General features: G+C 45.0%; 1 protein-coding gene across 9 annotated transcripts in view; it reads left to right on the top strand.

Moving 5' to 3' along the window:
- Positions 1 to 18,385, top strand: part of SCPEP1 (serine carboxypeptidase 1) — a 40,940-nt gene extending 22,555 nt beyond the window's left edge. For all 9 annotated transcript variants that reach the window (XM_053295502.1, XM_053295498.1, XM_053295499.1 and 6 more), the window contains 7 exons: positions 356 to 393; positions 632 to 760; positions 3,813 to 3,909; positions 6,209 to 6,322; positions 10,168 to 10,305; positions 15,072 to 15,235; positions 16,278 to 18,385. In XM_053295502.1, coding sequence (XP_053151477.1) covers positions 356 to 393; positions 632 to 760; positions 3,813 to 3,909; positions 6,209 to 6,322; positions 10,168 to 10,305; positions 15,072 to 15,235; positions 16,278 to 16,343 — 746 coding nt within the window. In that variant the 3' untranslated portion in view covers positions 16,344 to 18,385. The remainder of the gene's footprint in view (positions 1 to 355; positions 394 to 631; positions 761 to 3,812; positions 3,910 to 6,208; positions 6,323 to 10,167; positions 10,306 to 15,071; positions 15,236 to 16,277) is intronic.
- The last annotated feature ends 266 nt before the right edge of the window (positions 18,386 to 18,651 follow it).

The following is an 18,651-nucleotide window of genomic DNA, read 5'->3' as shown; positions in this document are numbered from 1 at the left end:
GCTCTACCACTGAGCTACAACCCTTCCCCAGGCCCATGGTTTTGCAACTTTGGACAAGTGTGACTCCAGAGGTGGGTGATGGAGGCCACATCAAAAAGGTAGTTGCTTTTCCCCACATAAGACATGTGGGACTCAGCTTGCCCTGCACTTTGCCCCTTCTGTGCCCCCCTCAACCTTTTTTCCTGGTGCCACCACATTTGGCTGCAAATCAGTTGTGCTTCTGTAAAGTTCCCACTTATTCTAGTGTGCATGTGCAGAAGATATTCTCAGTGGATCATGCTCAGCATGATGAGACCTACTGTTATTGCACCATGAAGACCTCTCTTTTCCCCCTCCTCTCTCTCCTGCCCTTTAGATTCTGTGCTTGCCTGGGGGCCTTACCTCTACAGCACCGTAAGTATTCTCTTGATCAGTGTTGTTTGCTGCAAAATGTTTTGCTTCTGCATTTCGGCAAGAATTGCCTTGCTGCATCATGCCAAAGGTCCATCTCGTCCAGCACTCTTTCCCCCAACCAGATGCTCCTGAGAAGGTCACAAGCCCCCACCTCCCTCCCTCCCCTCCCTCCCTGATAGGATTGCTGTCTGACATAAGAATTATGTTCTTTGGGGCTCTCTCCTCTTTTGCACTGCAGTCCTTCCTTGATGATAGAGGTTTACGGGAAGTGACGACTGTTGCCAAAAAGATTCTGGATGCTGTTGATAAAAGTGAATTCAAACAGGCTACATCACTTTGGAGTGAGGCAGAGGAAATCATAGAAAAGGTAAGAGGGCTGATCTTTAAGGAAGCTAGGTGAATGGATCAGAAGCTTAGAAAAATAGCACAGGTGTTGGCCATTTGCGAGGCAACGCTGACGCGGGCTGCAAGGAGGCATGTTGCAGCCCCGCGCACCCACTTTTTGGAAGAGTGCCGGCAGGAAGAAAGCAGCAGGGGCTGGCAGGTAGGCAGTGCCCTCCCTGCCATTTAAAGCAAACCCCCCACCCTCTGAACTGGTAACCACTCGGTAACTACCTTCGAACACTGGTTACCAGAACCGTTTTGGCGCTCCTAGAATGGAGCACCAAACGATTCCATACACATCACTAACAGGTAGCATGAAAACTGGATGCAAAAAGAGACATGCTCCTGTACTTTTTAAATATTTGTGTGGAAGATGAAATTTTAGCTCATCATACAAGGATGAGGGAAGTTGCATCTACTCAAATGGGACTCTTTTTTTATATCTGGCTATACACTGAATGGAAATTGGATGTGGAGGGAGACATGCTTCTGCTTTAGAGTGAGTCTTGGTTTATTTTCTTGAGCCATCTGGATAGTTTTACTAAGCAGTCCCTTGAAACTGCAGGCACTATTTGCTTTCTGCTTATGATCTGCAGTGGCCTGGATGATGTGAGTTGTTCTGCAGGGGGTTTAGTTTGTAACTGTGGGTACAAGTTAGTATGTGGAAGAGCCTGCCTTGAAATAAAGACCTGGTACTCATTTCACTTTTACACTGCTCTCCTCCAAGGAGTTCAGAGGCATACATAGTTCCCTCCCTGCCCCCGCCAGCTGAAGAAATTGTGGTGGGTTAGTTGCATGGGTTTGAATTCATGGATTAAAACTGCACATATATAAAGGTTATTCTGAAGGAACAAGCATTGTTTCTTTGATTCACAGGCATCATTTTTAGAAAGGGTGTGGCGGGGGGCAGGGAGGAAAGCATCTTCTGAGATTATGCCTGCTCCCCAAGTTTTGAAATTGTTTATTTGTTTATTTCGGCCCAAGGCCAGCATACAAGTTTTGAAAGTATTTGTATTAACTTGTGTGTGTTTTTTTTTTAAGGAGACAGTTTACATAAATTAATTGGTTTAGTTAAAATAAATTAATAGTATGCTACCCTATTAAAGGTAAAATTGTGCCGTTGAGTCAGTGTCGATTCCTGGCGACCACAGAGCCATGTGGTTTTCTTTGGTAGAATACAGGAGGGGTTTACCATTGCCATCTCCTGAAGCCATCTAATAGTGTAGTGGGGAAGTAACTTGCCTAGCAAGCAAGAGGTTGCCGGTTCAAATCCCCTCTGGTATGTTTCCCAGGCTATGGGAAACACCTATATCAGGCAGCACCAATTTATGCTGAAAGGCATTATCTCATACTGTGCAGGAGATGGCAATGGTAAAACCCTCCTGTATTCTACCAAAGAAAACCACAGGGTTCTGTGGTCACCAGGAGTCTACACCAACTCAACGGCACAACTTTACCTTTTGCTCTATTAAAGGTGCCCCAATTAATCAATGGAGACTGCAATCCCATATATACTTACTAGCAAGCCCAATTGAAATCAGCAGGATTGCTTCTGAGTAAACTTGTATAGGATTGTGTTGCAATCCAACTACAAACATAGATTGCAAAAGGGTGATGGTGTTGGCCTTTGGCAGCGAAAACAACAGAGTGTCCTGTGAATATTTACGAACAGACTTATTGTGACACTAGTGTTTTCAGGCCCGTTGTGATAACGGGCGCTAGTAGGGGAGAGTTCCCCCCCCGCCCCACTTCCTCTGGCCTCCCCCCCCCACGCCCTCCCAGCTGGCCGAGACTTCCTTACCCAAAGCAGCCCGCGACAGTCGGGCGATCAAAAATCCATTTTTTGCGAAGAAGAGAGGAGCTCCCGAACAGAGCTCCTCTCTGTGCTAAGCCAATGCCCAAACTGCTGCTATGGACGCAAAGGACGCAATAGGCATCCTTTGCGTCCATAGCAGCAGTTTGGGCATTGGCTTAGCACAGAGAGGAGCTCTGTTCGGGAGCTCCTCTCTTCTTCGCAAAAAATGGATTTTAGATCGCCCGACTGTCGCGGGCTGCTTTGGGTAAGGAAGTCTCGGCCAGCTGGGAGGGCGGTTGGCGGCCATGGCGGCGGCCGCGGAGGCATTCTTCTGGGCCGTTTTGGCCCTTAATCATTTGCGGGGGGGAGCGGGGAAGGAGTATTTGGGCAGCTGGGAGGGCGGGAGAGTGGGCGGTGGCGGCGGCCGGGCAGACTCTGGGGGCGCCACTGCCGGTCCGGTCCGCCCCCGCCTCACATTCCCGGCCGGTCTCCCCGGCCGGGCAAGGGCCCCAAGGACTCGCAGCCGCCTGGCTGCGGCGGCGGCGCCAGGCCTCGGCGGCGGCTCTGCCACCGCCTCGGCCGGCTTACCCCGTCGCCTCCTCCCCCCGACCGGCTTCGGTGGCGCGGCTCCACCGCCGCCTTGGCCGCGCTGCGTCCTCTGGCCGAGGCGGCGGCTTCGCCGCCGCCTCGGCCAGTCTCCTCCTTCCCCGCATTCCTGGCTTCTTCGGGGCGGCCGCTTCTGGCCGCCCAAGATGGCCACCGGGTGCCGGCCGTCATGTCTCCCTTGCCCTGTTCTGCGCCTGCGCTTCGCACAGGCGCAGAACAGGGCAGGGAGGCACAGACACACGCTTGGTGTCCGTCCACGGACGGACACCAAGCATTTTATTAGAGAGGATGAGCTTTTGCAGGCTCCATTCCCTTTCATTTCCCCGCCCCTCCCCCACTCCTTCAATGGGAATGCATCCTGAAAAAATAGGTCTGAACAATCTTAAGTTGGTTTTAAACCCATTTACCTATCACAGCTTCTAACAAGTAATTCTGGGTATTGTCATGTTAGAAGAATGTTGAGAATCTTCAGTTAGAGCTCCCCAGTGTTCTTGCAGACCTAATGTCACCAGCATTATCGGAGATGGAAGATCTAGATTCTAAATGTGTTTGTTTATAGGGTGTAGCCATACCTTTGAGTGGAAGGTGGTTGTTCTTGACCTCCTGCCTCACAGCACTCTCTCTTGCTTCCTAGAACACGAATGGTGTGAACTTCTATAACATCCTGACTCCAGATACTTCTTCAAGTACAGCTCTTACATCCACTGCAACAACTGATACCGTCCCCTTTCGTAGGTTGAGGGGAAGCCCTGCCTGCCTTACTTGGGGTGGGGGGGGATTCTTTTTTTTAGTGGGGGTGTTTTTGATTTTAGAACATCGAGGACTCTAAAGGCACTTCTACTCTACAGACTTCAATTTAACAGTCATTTCCTCTACCCAGGGGCACTGTAGGAACTATCATTCTGTGGAGAGGGGGAGGAGATTAAGCATCCCTGACCCTCTGCTTCTTTACTGCAAATCCTACACTCCACAGCTATTCACTGACCAGTGTTCTTGGTTCTTGTGTCTGCCACGGCTTAGTCACAAATTGGGGGGTGGGGGTTGCTCTGTGCAATGTGTCACATACTTTGGTGGAGGAAGGAACTACTGGCCTATCAATTTTCACACCAGTTTGAACTGACTTTACTGTATTCTGCTGCCAATGGTTTTTAACAGGCATTTACTGGATTTGAGCAGATCAGGCCTTGGCAGATTGCCAAGCAAAAAGAGGCTCTACTAGCAGCTAGATCAGGGGCATAGCTAGGGGAGAGGGGGCCTGTGTTTGCCTCTCTCTCCAGCGGCCCCTCAAAGTGAAGGAAACAATGAAGAAAATAGGGAGGGGTGCAGCTGGGGCCCTTTGGAGCTTGGGGGCCTGGGTTCTTTGAACCCATCTGCTCAATTATAACTACACCCCCTGAGCTAGATGATACCTAGATGATACCTACCACAAGAGCTGGTCTTGTGGTAGCAAGCATGACTTGTCCCCATAGCTAAGCAGGATCTGCCCTGGTTGCATATGAATGGGAGACTTGATGTGAGTGAGCACTGCAAGATCTTCCCCTCAGGGGATGGAGCCGCTCTGGGAAGAGCAGAAGGTTTCAAGTTCCCTCCCTGGCAACATCTCCAAGATAGGGCTGAGAGAGATTCCTGCCTGCAACCTTGGAGAAGCTGCTGCCAGTCTGTGAAGACAATACTGAGCTAGATAGACCAATGGTCTGACTCAGTATATGGCAGCTTCCTATGTTCCTATGCCTTTAGCATTATAATAGTGAAAGCTTTATCTAGTTTGTTCCTTAATGTTGGGTCAAGAGCTGGAAAATGATGGATTTAAAAAAGAAAGAAAGAAACAGTAGTCGAGAGCCAGAACTGCATTTCACATATCTACTCAGTTGTCTTCCATCACTAACCCTTTCAAGCCAAAATAATTGCTGAATAGTTAAAGCATGTGGTCACTGACTCAATTGCCAACATGGCCTTTTTTCTTCTTCTTTTTGGCATAGGAAGATGGGTCTAGGTCAGCAGGGGAAGGTTGTGGGTTGTGCCAGAAACTGGGTTGAGATCTAGTTGGGTGAGCAGAAACTGGCCTTGCATAAGCCTGTTTTTACTTTGATATTTGTGGTCTTAAAAGATGCACCTGGAGTGTCTTTAATGGAGCCCATAACCTGCTAATAATGTTTACAGTATCACACCTCAAGGTGGACCTAGACGTTACAAGATTTCCCAACCCTGTGTGTGCTGTTGAAAATGTACATACAGGTGGGGAAACATCTTGCTGGGGAAAAGTGTGTGTGTGTGTGTGTGTGTGTGAGAGAGAGAGAGAGAGAGAGAGAGAGAATATGAATGTACATCCCAGGCTGTTTCTCACTGCTTGACAATTGGCCCTCCTTCAGGACAGAGCTGAGCTGTGAAAGTGAGGAGGGGGAGGAGGCAGGAGAAGAGGTTAAGGAGGACCCCTCCTGCTGTTTGTTTCCTGAAATTCATGTTAGGTGACAAACATGGGGTCGTCAATCCCCAGTTATCAGGGGAATAGCTGTTTTTGACCTCCAGCTACACTGCTTCATATTCCCATGCAGTTAGTGATGAGGGAAAGGGAATCCTTTCCCCAGAGAGGTTTTCTTGATACCAAATATATTATTATTTATTTTTTATTATTTATTATAATTTTATTATATTAAATTTATTTTATATAATGAAAATTATATTATAATTATATTATTATATTATATTATAAAATTTTATATTAAATTTATTATTATTATTATTATTATTATTTTAAAAGCACAAGGTGAAGACCTCTCTGATTGCATAGGCCCCTTAATTTTTAGTTTAGTTCTGCTTTTACTCTTGGAATATTTTGTTGGTGCTCTGCTTTCTTGTTGTGTATTTTAATTGCTTTAGTGCAGTTTGTGCTTTTGCTCTAATGCAGTCTTATTGTTAAGACTGAACTGAAGGGCAAGATCTTACTATTCTTGATTAGATAAAATGTCATGTTTCCAGATAAGCTGCTGAATGCAGTCTCCAATAAATTATCTCCTCTCTCTTTCTTTTAAGTAAATCTCTTCCAGCGTCACGTACAGCGTCAAAGCGAAGACAAGCTGAGTGACCTGATGAATGGGCCCATCAGAAAGAAGCTGAAAATAATCCCAGACCATGTCAAGTGGGGAGGTATTGTTATGTTTTCTAGGCTAAATCTAATATTATGTCTAGGAATTTTTGCAACTGCTGGTCTGCTGGGAAATGAGGGCTTTACCATTTGCAGAGAACACTTCCTGATCTTTCTCTCCATAAGTTTTCTTCTTCTTGGATCTGGTAGTTTGTCTTGTCAGGATGGCTTAGAAAAGGGTGTCCAAGTATCTTTACCCAGAATGTAATTTTCTCATTCCCCTTAATGAGAGGACCTGGGACGTGGAAAATGTGCTTAGTTAAACTAGCAGGATTTTTTGTTTCCATACTCTGCCTTTAAAATAGGGATACTGTTACTGCTGGCTACTACAAGTGCAGATCAGTTTATATGTAATGTCTCACATCCTTAAAAAGCATGTGTGTAAGAAGGCTCTGCAAGGATGTGGTGGGAGCCCGTCCGTGACTCCCCCATGAGAGCCGTTGCGCCACAGGACTAACATTTCTGAGAGCTGTTTGTGCTCCAGCAATGCTCTGCAAGATCAGAAATTTGTTGCTGAGGATCAGTGCTCAGAAATGTTAGCCTTGTGGCACAATAGCATTCATGCAGGAGGTCTGGGGGAATTGCATTCCCAACACGTGTCTGCAGAGCCTCCTTACGCACATCTGTCAGCCACTCCCAGTAGGATGCACACCAGGGCTGCAGGGAAGCACTCTGCAGTCCTGTGGCAACGGTTTTGGGCACAGCACCTACCGGGGGGTGGGGAGCGGCAGAGCAGGTAAGAGCACCCTCCCTGCTTCTTAAAGGCCCCCCTCCCTATGGATGGTTCATGCACATCCCTATCTCTGACTAACTGGGTTTGGTACATACTTTGATTATTTAGAATAAAAGAATTATTTTATTACTAGTGGGCCCGGGCACAGAGCATCTGCACCTCTAGTTGAGCCCAGCCATTCTCCCCCCCCCCCTCCCCATGCCGGTATGTCCGGCTTTCTGGCTGGCCGACTGGCTGCTCTCCCCCACCACCATCCCGCTTACGCCGGCCAGGCTAGGCTGCCCCGCTGCCGCTTCCTCCATGCGGCTAGACCAGGGCCCACTGCTGCCGTCGCTTCACCCCAGATCCAAGATTAACCTGATATAAAATTGATAAACCTTTGATCTTCGCCCGCCATCCGCCCACCTCCTCGCTGCCACCATTGTATCTCCCTGCCGCTGTCTCCTCTTCCTGGCCGGTGGGACTTCGCCCGCCATCTGCCCACGGCTTCGCCCACCGGCCCTCCACCTCTGCATCCTGGCCGCCTCCATTCTTTCTCTCAGCTTCAATGCTGGAACTTCATGCACTCTAGAGCATCTGCGCATTAGTACTTGATTGCTCCCCTCACCTCAGAGATCTCCCCACCCTCACCTGAGCTGCATTCCTGCTCCTCCTCCATCCTGTTGCTTCTATCCCCCTCACCCTTCTTGGTGAATAGGTGGCATTGCTACCGCCTGTTGGCTAAGTTGCAGCCCACTATCCCCAGAGACCTCCTCACCCGAACCCCGCTCCTGCTCCTCCCCCCAGGAGCAGCAGCAGTGGTTGACTGGGCTGTTCCTCGCTGCTGCCACCACCATGGCTGCTCGTTCCTCTCAGGCCACTGAAAGGCCCAGGCCCATCTCTTGCTTGCCTCCCTCTGACAATGACCATGGTAGCCCCAAGCAGACAATGCTTGCCTCGCTCTGACACTGACCTTGGTAGCCCCAAACAGCAGCAGTGGTTGACTGGGCCCTTCCTTGCTGCTAGTGCTGCCATGGGTGCTCATTCCCTTCAGGCTGCTGAGGGGAATGCTGAGGGCTCAGGCCTGTCCTTTGCCCTTCCCTTCTGTCTCTCTTCCCCCTCCCTTCTTTTTCTCTTTTTCTCTCCTCCACTCGCTCTTCCCCACTCTTTCTTCCTTCTCCCTTTAATTTTTTCCTCTCCCTCCCTCCCTGAGTTATTTAATTCACACAACGGCATCCTCTTTCTCCTGAAGGGGCTCTTTGCTCCCTCACGACCCATCTTTTTGCAGACCCCTGCCTGCTATCCTTTTATATATAGATAGATTCCTCTCCTCTACAATCAAGAACATCTTCCAACCAGTAACAGTTGCATTCCAACTGACCTTAACCATCACAGGCTTTTCCTCCTTAGCTGCATATGGAATCACCACAGTGCCACAGGATCCTCCTCCCTATCTGCATAGGGGATCCCCACTGCCCAATCACCATGGTGCTTCTGCTCTCACCGTCTCCTTCTCCCTATCTGCATATGGAATCCCTACTGCCCAGTTAGGTGCTTCTGCTTGCGAACTCTTGTCAGCCAATCGCCTCCTCCCCCTCTGTCAGCCAATTGCCTCCTATCTGCCACGTCCCCACACATGGCCTGTCTTGGAGAATTAATAATATAGATTGAAGCAACTTCTGTTTGCAATAATGTGCAAGCTTTCAGTCAAAACAGAAGTTTTCATTAAACAGAATGAAGGTGGTGAATCCTGTATCAAAACCAGGTGGTCATTCTCAAGGGCCTTTGGTGGTGGTGAAGGTGGCGGGGGGACCATGAGATTAACCTGATATAAAATTGATAAACCTTTTTAGTGTATATCCACACAGACAGAAGCTGCAAGGAGAAGGAATTTGATGAAGCTGGTGGCATCTTCATGCATCTTTTTATACTGTGAAGACTGCTACTACTTCTAGTTCTAAATAGTTCTACTCGTTCTAAATGGACTTTTTCTGTCTCTGGGTGCAAGCTCTGGAAAGAAAACCTGTCATGAAGCTTTTTGGAGTATTTTAAATAAGAATGGGGACCAACCTGCTGTGGATGGCACTGATTGGCTAATGCCTATAATACTGCACACCCACCCCACAAATCTACAACTTGCAAAAACTTTTAAAACGTTTATGGTACTTAAAAAAGAATGAACATACAAAGGTGTATGTGGTTACTTGTGACCTGGAGCAGTAAACGAGCAGTTATTACTGCAGTGGAGGAACCACGGCCCCCCTGCACTACCACAGGCGGCTGATCCCGCCACTGCCACCACATGTGGAGGAACAGCCTTCTGTTCTCTCACTTTTTTACCGCAGCCACCAAGTGGACTTTTGGTATGGCTGGGTCCACTACAACAGCCCTTCACCTTTATCAAAAATTACAACAACAAACCTGTAGTGTGGGAAAGCTTATAGGCATGGGGTGGAGACAAATCAATAAGCTTCTAATTTTTTTAAAACAAAGTATACTTTTAGAAAAAAATGGTTCAATTAAAAGATTACTTTTGCAGCAAAAAATAATTCAAAACAGTTATTAACAGAGCAAGTTGGAGGGGGGGAAATAAAAACTGGAAAAACACAATCACTACCTGACTCTATACTGATCCCTACTCAGAGTTCTCTGTGCTTTCTTTTCAGCTTCTGGCTTGCTGGGTGGTCTCTTGTTCTAATTACAGCACAGGTCTGGGGCTCAATCCAGCCTGGCTCTTCCTTTTCTTCTGGAGATTTCAGCTAGACTTCTCTTCTTGCTGGCTGCTCATCTCTGCTTTCCTGGACTCACTCTAGCAGACTTCCAGACTCTCTTCCTTCTTCTGAAACCTCCAGCTCTGACTCTCTCCAGCAGACTTGACTTGACTCTGTCTTCCAGGACTCTCTTCTCTTGACTTGCCTGCCCAAACCCTCTCAACTCTCTCAATATATACAAGAGCTGTTTACAAAAAAGTTTGGGAATATTCACAACAATAGAGGGGCTTATATACAGAAACCCAAGAGGTCTAGGCCTCGTTCCTCCACGACTGCCTATGCTCTTGTTAGTTCATAAATGATTGTTGATGTTCTTCCTTGCCTTTCTACTATGCCTTTTAATATTTCTCCTTTAAATCCCCAGGCCAGGCACAAGATGTGTTCTCACACATGACTGAGGACTTCATGAAGCATGCAATAGACATTGTAGATGACTTACTGGCTGCAAACATCAATGTGACTGTTTATAACGGGCAATTGGATCTCATCGTTCCTACCATGGGTAAGGCTATCTCCTGGTGAGGATGTGTCAGCAGAAGTAGGGGATGGATGAGCCGACAATATTGCTAGATTCTGGTGCTTCGAAATCAGATCTGTATGCCACAAAAGTGGTCATATAACTATTCTTGTTGTTAGATCTGTGAATTTCTTTACATGAACCTAACTTTGCCATGAACTTCTGTGCAGTGTACATAAGGCACAGGGATGCTTAAGATCGGAATAAAAACTTCCCAAAATTGCCATGATTGCACCATATCTGATGTAGGTTGTAAGTCTCTTGGATTTGACTTGACTAATGTGTGGTGAAATCATAACTCTGTCAAGACAGTCTAGGGTTTTAAGATGAGAGCTCTTTTGCACACCAGAGAATCTTGATTCCTTGCAATGCTTTGGAAAATGAAGAAAAACAATCATTTAGTTGTGTGATTTACCATTTGAGTTGGATTGTGTCTGTGGCAGTGAAGCCTTAATATCAATTGATCAAGCAAGTATGATGGCAGAGAATGTTCATGAATATCCCAACAGCTCGGGGGTGGGGGGAATTATTAGCAACAGAATATTTACAGCTTCTGTGAGGGAATGAAAGCTGGCAGTTTGGTTAGAATGATAACGTTGCACAGGCTCCAGGGACAGGAAAGTTGAGATCCAATGAGATATAGAAGTGAAGTGATGAAGCCAAGAGGTTCAAAATGTTGTTGCCGCATATTGCCAGCTCCTAAGTGGAGTACTCCTCTTTGGGCTCCAGCCAGTCTGGAACAGGAACCTTGTAATGCTGCTCAGAGCTTTGTGGGGAAGGGGGAAGCTGAAGGAGGGGGAAAGACCTTTTTTCTTTCTTTCTCATTCCTTTAAGGCCTTCCTTTGCTGTGCAAAGGAATCTGTTTGGAGTTGATTACCAGCCCTGAACCTGAACATCTTATCATTATATAGTGAGGCGAAAGGTAGTCTGGGGAGTGGGAAAGGGAAAAGGTATCTATTTTCCTTTCTCTTGTCTTGAAACATCCCTGCACAATACTTTAACTTTATGGTATGCATCCCTCCCAATTTAATCCCTCTGGATATGTATTTAATGGGAGCCCTTGGGCAATTGCAGCCCACCTTTTTGGAATCTCTGCCAATAGGAGTGATGTCATCTCGGTTAGCTGCCTTTATCTCTCCCACGTTTCACATACAGAGGCGTATCTAGGGAAAATAGCACCTAGGGCAAGCACTGAAATTGCGTCCCCTGTCCAAACATCTGACACCCATCTTTCAGATAACTTTACCATAATATCACCTGAAAAATACAAGTCAAGCTCGTTAATCTTTTAATATTTCAAAAACTATTTAGCAGTGAATGGAGCCAGACCAAAAAATGCTGGAAAACTACAAATTTCAGCATGCTTGGGGCTCATGAAATACCAAATACTATGTGGAGTTGTACTTGGAAAAACTAAAAGAAGTGCCTGTCTAATTCTCTGCTATGCATTGTAGCATCATGATTACATAAGTTTTAAAAATAAATGGAGAATTTGACTTTTCCCAGATACTCTGAAAATAATTAAAGGATATGCAGAGTAAACTGTGTCACTACTTGGAATATATTCTAGTCTTTCAGAAAGACAGTTAAAATGAGAGAAAGAGAGCAAGAAACTCCCAGTGGGCCTTAATACTAAGGATTTCACACTGATTCAAAGACAAACTCACCATTAATAGCCATATTATTAAGACATCACATTTAGCTCACTTATCACAAGAAGCAAAGTAAGAGCAAATGAATACAATCCTAGCTCATAAGCTTCAGCTCAGTATTCACAAGCCCTGATTCTCTGTAAATAGTGCCAAACTAAATATGTGTACAGTGACATATTATATTAAATTTATTTATTTATACCTGTAGCCCCTTTGGAGGGCTTCCTAAAGGCCGTGTGTGTGTGGGGGGGTGTCTTCAAAGGTTCCCCCTCCCCCCGCTGGCCTCTAGGGCCTTGGAGGGACCATTTGAGCATGTGCGGTGGCCTTTAAAAAAAATGTAAATGGCTGCTGGGGGGGCGGGGGAAGGCCACTGCGCATGCTCAAATGGTTTCTACAAGGCCTGGCATGGACTAGGACCTCACAGAGGCCCTTTGAGCATGCACAGTGGCCATTTTGTTTTCGGTGGCCTTTTTTTTTAAAAAAAAATTGCGCCCCCCTTCAAGTGGTGCCCGGGGCACGTGCCCTGCCTGCTCCACCCTAGATACGCCCCTGCTCACATAATCAGGGTCGGATTATGATGTGCTGAGGCCATGAACTATATGAACCTTAAAAGGACCCATAGTATTTCAGAACAGGTCAGAAGTCCCACCCTGGCTCCTCACTCACCGCACTGCTCATGATTACAGTAGCATTCATTTGAAGTGGTGAATGCGGTCCATAACAGTGATGGTGGGCTTTGGTCTACACTGTACCGGGCCCTGGTCTAGTAAAACGTTGATATAACTTAGTTATTTCTGCACAGAATTATAAACTCAATGCAATTAATAACAGTGTAGCCATATAAGCGTGTATTTGTCTTAGCAGAATGATGATGTCTGTTTTTCCTTCCTCCTATATTTGTCAACCAATTATATAAATCTTGAAATTTGGAATATTTTTGATATTCAGAGGCCCCTCATAATGTGAGGCCCTAAGCTGTAGCTTCCTTAGCTTCTGCCTAAATTTCACACTGCACATTATACCTTTTTATATTCTGCTACAAAGAACCCATAAGGCTTGTATCTTCTGTTCTCTTTGATGCTGAATTTTTTCTTAGACTGATTACTGGTTTATTCAGTAAAGGTTAAAAAAATGTGTATGTGTGTGTTGTCCCTCAGGACGTTAATTTATTTTCACACCCACCTGCTTCCTCTTCTTCATCAGCTAGAATTGAGCTGCATTTCTTTAGAAGTTTAAATGCTTCTAGTAATTCAACATGACCTCATGAATGCAATGCTTGTTAACTGACAGGTCATTAAGTCTACAGCTCTGTTCCAAAGTCGGGTGTTCTAGCAAATAAAAACACTTGACCATTTAAAATTGGTTGAATTACCAATTGGACTGTGTTGAGACTGTTGTTAGCCTGTTCTTGGCTAACTTCCTTCAATTATCCGAAGGGGAGCTGAAACCAATTTGCCCCCCAAATTCTTCTCGAATATTTGAGAATCCAGCATCTGATGAAAATGAATTTTAGTTTCTGTATGATGTTAACTGACAGTCTGTATCTGATTGCACCAGAAAGCTGAGGTGCAATGGTGTTTTTAGCAGTTGCCAGTGGACGTATAGCAACCATCAGGATCTAGCAATAACCAGTATCTGCCTGCATCTGACAACTTGCAGTCAGGCACTGCTCATTGCTGACTGTCTGCTGGATCCTATTGCATGGCCACTTACTATCAAATGCTATCAGACACTGATAGTCAATATCACATGCTGAAATTAAAATGTCAACTCTGATCAGATGTCAGTTAACAAATATAGGTGTTAATGGTGTGTTGTAGGTAACTTGCAGTGGTAACTTGTTAAAGAGGCACCTTTTTAACGTGGTGATTCTCTTTATTGAGCAGGGGGAGAGTAACTGGCCCTATTCACCCCCAGCACAGCATCCCTCCAGTGGCTGTTGCTGGTGTCTATCTGATGTTTCATTTTTAGATTGTGAGCCCTTTGGGGACAGGGAGCCATCTTATTTGTTTGTTATTCTCTGTGTAAACCGCACAGAGCCATTTTTGGAAGGGCAGTATAGAAATTGAATAAATAAATTAATAATTTAGCATTGATTGATTGATTGGATTTATATACCGCCCTTCCAAAAATGGCTCAGGGTGTTTTTTTGCTGGCAGTTGTTCATTTCATCTGATTTATTGTCTATATCTCACTCTTTCTTCCTGAAAAAGCAACTGCTGCTTACAAGCAAAAACAAATGCAAAATATCAAAGCAGTAATAAAGGAATTTTTAAGAATAATCTATGAGCAACTCATTTCACTTGCACGAACAATCATTTTATAATAGTAATATAAAATAATTAGAGTCATTATATATGGTAAGTATTGAAATGTTGCTAGCTTTGCCTGATCAATTTGATTTGCTAGTATTAACAGTAGAATGACATTACACTGCCGCTAACTGGGCAAAGAGGCATCTTTTTAGAGTGGTGATTTTCTTTATGTTAAGTAAGGGAGGAGCAATTCTCCCTGTTCAACCCAGCAGAGTGTCCCTCCAGTGGCTGTGGCTGGTGTCTCCCTGTGTGTTTCTTTTTAGACTGTAAGCTTCTTTGGGACAGGGAACCATTTTCTGTTGCTATGTAAACTGCTTTGAGAACTTGTTGAAAAGTAGCATATAAATATTCTGAATAATAATAACTAGCAATCTAATTCATTTACCTTTTTTTTGGTTCTGTTAATTCTTGTTAACCTCACCAGAACAACCACCTTCTGAAATAGATGGCAAAACCAAATGAAGCGACTTCACATAATGAATTTGAATGTTTAGGGATGAAATTGTGAATTGTAACACACTTGCTGTAATCGTTCATCTTTGTTCCAGTGAAAACATCTGCTCTGTGCCTGTGCCACAGTGTAACTTGGATTAGGTGGATTAATTGATGGTTTTTAATATGGGTTGTATGAAGAAATCAGTCTTGAGACGGAACTGTTGTCTTAACAACCTCTGAATCGGATTCAAGCCAGCCCTCACCGCCCCCAGCCTGATATCTGGCAAAACTGGACACTAGCCTTTTGCATGAACCTCATTTTGATCGTTCATTCTTTCTCTTGGTTTAGGCCAAGAAGCATGGCTCCGGAAACTCAAATGGCCGAAGCTGAAAGCATTCTGTGCTCGAAAATGGGATGCTTTATACGCATGCCCAAACTCCACACAGACATCAGCTTTCCATAAGTCCTATGATAACTTAGACTTTTTCTGGATCCTGATGGCTGGGCACATGGTAAGTAATCTGCACGTTCTTGAAGAAGATGTAGAACATTCATGGAGGCCCAGCTTGCTTGCCTTGCTTAAACTAAATGCTCCTACGATGTAGGTGGCACTGGAAGTACACTATTTTGTGAAAGCCTGTGCACTATTTCAGGGATCAAACGTGTAGAGTTGTATGGAGAATCTCCGCATGTACACCCCTGCAGTATGTCACACCCATAAGGAAAGAGACATCTAATAGCCATCCCCATCTTGAAGGAATGAGGAACAAAGAGCAAGTGTGATGAAACCTTCTGCTAGCCCAACTAGTTAGTTTCAAAAACTAGAAGCTTTCAAATTGCAAGATTCTCTTCTTCAAACCTGTAGAAGTTTTGAAGTTAGTAGAAGAAGGCCTGAAAAAAAAGGGGGGGGGGAGAATACCAATATGTTATACAGGCAGGCTAGTGGTTATTGTCTGCTGCTGTTTGCAGCATGGAGACAGGAGTGTGGAGTGAACCTGAAGAGAGCTCAATAATAAAGTTGTTCACATGACCAAAGTGCCTGGGGCTGGGAGGAAAGTAGGAGCCTACCTGCCCTGGGCCCTGACATGACTACCTGTTTCCCACCCCAAACAGGATTCCCAGGAGCCCAAAGAGGATGGCAATGTACTTTTTATTGTGCAGTTTTTTATACCTGGGGTAGCCCATAGGGCTGGTTGTGGGAACAACCTCAATGAATATTTAAAATGGCAGACTACAGTAAGCAGTAAGCAGAGAACTATCATTTGACGATAACGATAAGACAGGATCATGCTGTGCTTAACTCACTGCTGTTGAAATAAATGGGGCAGTGCTCAAGTTCTTCTGAATTGTGGTCAAAATTAGTTGAGTCTTGGCTTTCTTCTTTCTAGTCTCTCTGTCCCTTTTGGCTTATTGTCTTTTAGATGGCAACCATTCTGGATTGAATATATTCTCAGATGGTGGAGGCATTTTTCCCCCCTCTTTCTTTTCCTAAATGAATGAATAGCTGGGCTGATCTCTGTTGCTGTTAATATTGTGCTGCTCTCTCCATACCAGATACCAGCTGACCAAGGTGATATGGCACTGAAAATGATGAAGATGGTGACCCACCAAAGCCACTAACGGGATAGGGTCTTGCTCCCCTAGAAAACCAGAGCCTGCCATCAGAATTTTCATTGCATACTGGATTGCGGGAGGAAGCAGCACTCTTCCACACCATTGTGTGTCTCTGCTATTGGATACTATGCAAGGCATTTGCAGCAGCAGATGCTGTATTCTTCTTAAAAAAATAATAATTATAAAAACTGTGTTACCCTCACTGACTTTCAGTGTGAGAAATAATTCACTGAAGAGCTGCTCTCTGCCATGTTTGCTTTTTATATTATGTTAAGAGCTTTTGATCAACTTCTGTTTAGGCACAATTCTCAAGCCCTGAGCCCTAGGATGGACCCAGTGGATGGACAGTCTTTCTAAAACAACAATGTTCACCATAAATTAGGAAAGGCCATCCTGCATCTAGAAAATCCATAAGGTGGCAATGAAATGCACTGCTGGAACAGTATGGTAGCCAGCCTCTTCCCCAGAAACTGGTGGGGAGCAGCAGCTCTTCAAGGTGAGCAGAATTCCCGGGACAAAACAGAAGTCCATCCGGATGGGCTGGCTGGTAAAACATATGGAGAGGGGGCTAGTAACTGGGCTACCTCTAAGTTGCAATAAGGGAAAACATTTGTATATAGTATAATTTTAAGATAATTAGCTCATATGCATATAAAAACAAGTACTCTTACGTGTGGGCATATTCAAACAATGACCTCATCGGGCTGGTTTCTCTCGCTTGCCCAAGGCCTTCTAATGGTTGCCATTCCTCCTACAACCCTGGAAGCTTGGTCTAAAACATGATTGGGTGTAGATTCCCACTGCTGGAAGGACACCAAGACCCCAACTAGGCCTTCAAATAGGGTGGGTGTGTACAATTCTTAAAGTGTCAAAGGTGCATGAGGACAGGCTGGTGGACCCTTCCCCTGCCCGATATATTTGCCCGACAGCGCCTCAGCCTTATACTTTCCCCCTAGCTGGGATACCAACTGGAGGAAAAATGGACTGCAGGGGGGAGGGCTGCAAACTTGTCCACCCTGAAGCTGCTTTTTACCACACTAGACAAAAAGATATGTGTACACATCTCTTCCCCTGCAACTTCCCCTGCATCTCTTCCCCTGCAGTGTCCATCTGTCTCCCTCATTCACTGTGGAAAGTTGCAATTGTTACATCAAAAAAATGAGTGCAACCATACTGTTTCTGGTGTGAGGTGCTAATGGAGTGCACCAAAGTCTTGCAAGGACTCAGTCTCTGTGTCCATGCACTTATCCATGTGACAACTGACTCTGGTTCATCTAAGATTAGCAGAGTTGACACAGGGCAGTAGCAAACAGTTTGTTGTGCAAACCCAGGACAATTTTGCACTGTTTCTTGGCGCATATTCCTCCTTCTGTTTCTAGCTCCATACTACATTGAGTACAGCCACCAGCAGTGAGGAAAGGTGTCACTTTCATGAGCGTTCAGTCTTGTTTCATGTTCACTGTTTACAATTTATTCACAAGCAGAAGTAGGTTTACAATTTCTTCACAAACAAAAGTATTTTTTCCAGATTGGAAGCTGTTTGTGGATCTCTTCATAAAGAGCAGGTGACTCCTGCAGCTTTGCAAAATGGAACAACAATATGAAGGAAACTGTCTTGCTAGAGAACGCTAAGAAATTAAACAAATCTTGCTTGGTGTTGCCTTCCCTCTGTATGTCCCATTTCCTGTTTATTCTGTAGTTAGAAAGTTGATATAGCCACTTTCCCAGGTTCCCACTACAATGGGTAGGATCCAGACTAAACTGGTCATGGTGAAATCTTATAGAAATTAATGGGAATTCAGTTTGTAAAAGTTACATACTTTGATACTCCAAGAATTGTCCCATTTGTTTCAATGGCTGTTAGTTATGACTAACTAAATCTGTGCCTGATATTTCTTGATCAGTTGCAGTTTCTGGGGAAACCACTGGGCTTTATCTAAATATGCCGTGTGTCTGGCAGTGTGACAACTATTTTTTAATACATGTATTTAATGCATGTCTGTCTAGATGACTTTGAGTAATAATAAAATCCTGGGAATTAAACTGAATTTGTATGATGTGTCATTTCTTAAAGCCAAATAAATGAATATTTATTTTAGAAATGTATAATGCACTCTTCCATGTGCGAATTCAACTGGTATATATGAACATATTGATGTCCCTCCTCTTTTCAAAACACAGCCTTTTGCCTTTCTCAAACTGTCCACTGAAGCAGTGTCAAGAAATAAAGAAAAGGGGGCACAGAAGGAGCAAAGTGCATTTCTGGGTGGGTGAGCTGTGTTCCACATTTAGATTTCTGAAACAGAAACGGTGG

This window comes from Hemicordylus capensis, chromosome 2 (genome assembly GCF_027244095.1).
Source record: "Hemicordylus capensis ecotype Gifberg chromosome 2, rHemCap1.1.pri, whole genome shotgun sequence".
Taxonomy (NCBI): Eukaryota; Metazoa; Chordata; class Lepidosauria; order Squamata; family Cordylidae; genus Hemicordylus; species Hemicordylus capensis.
The sequence above is the reverse complement of the archived record's forward strand: the minus strand, read 5'-3'. Positions and strand labels throughout refer to the sequence as shown.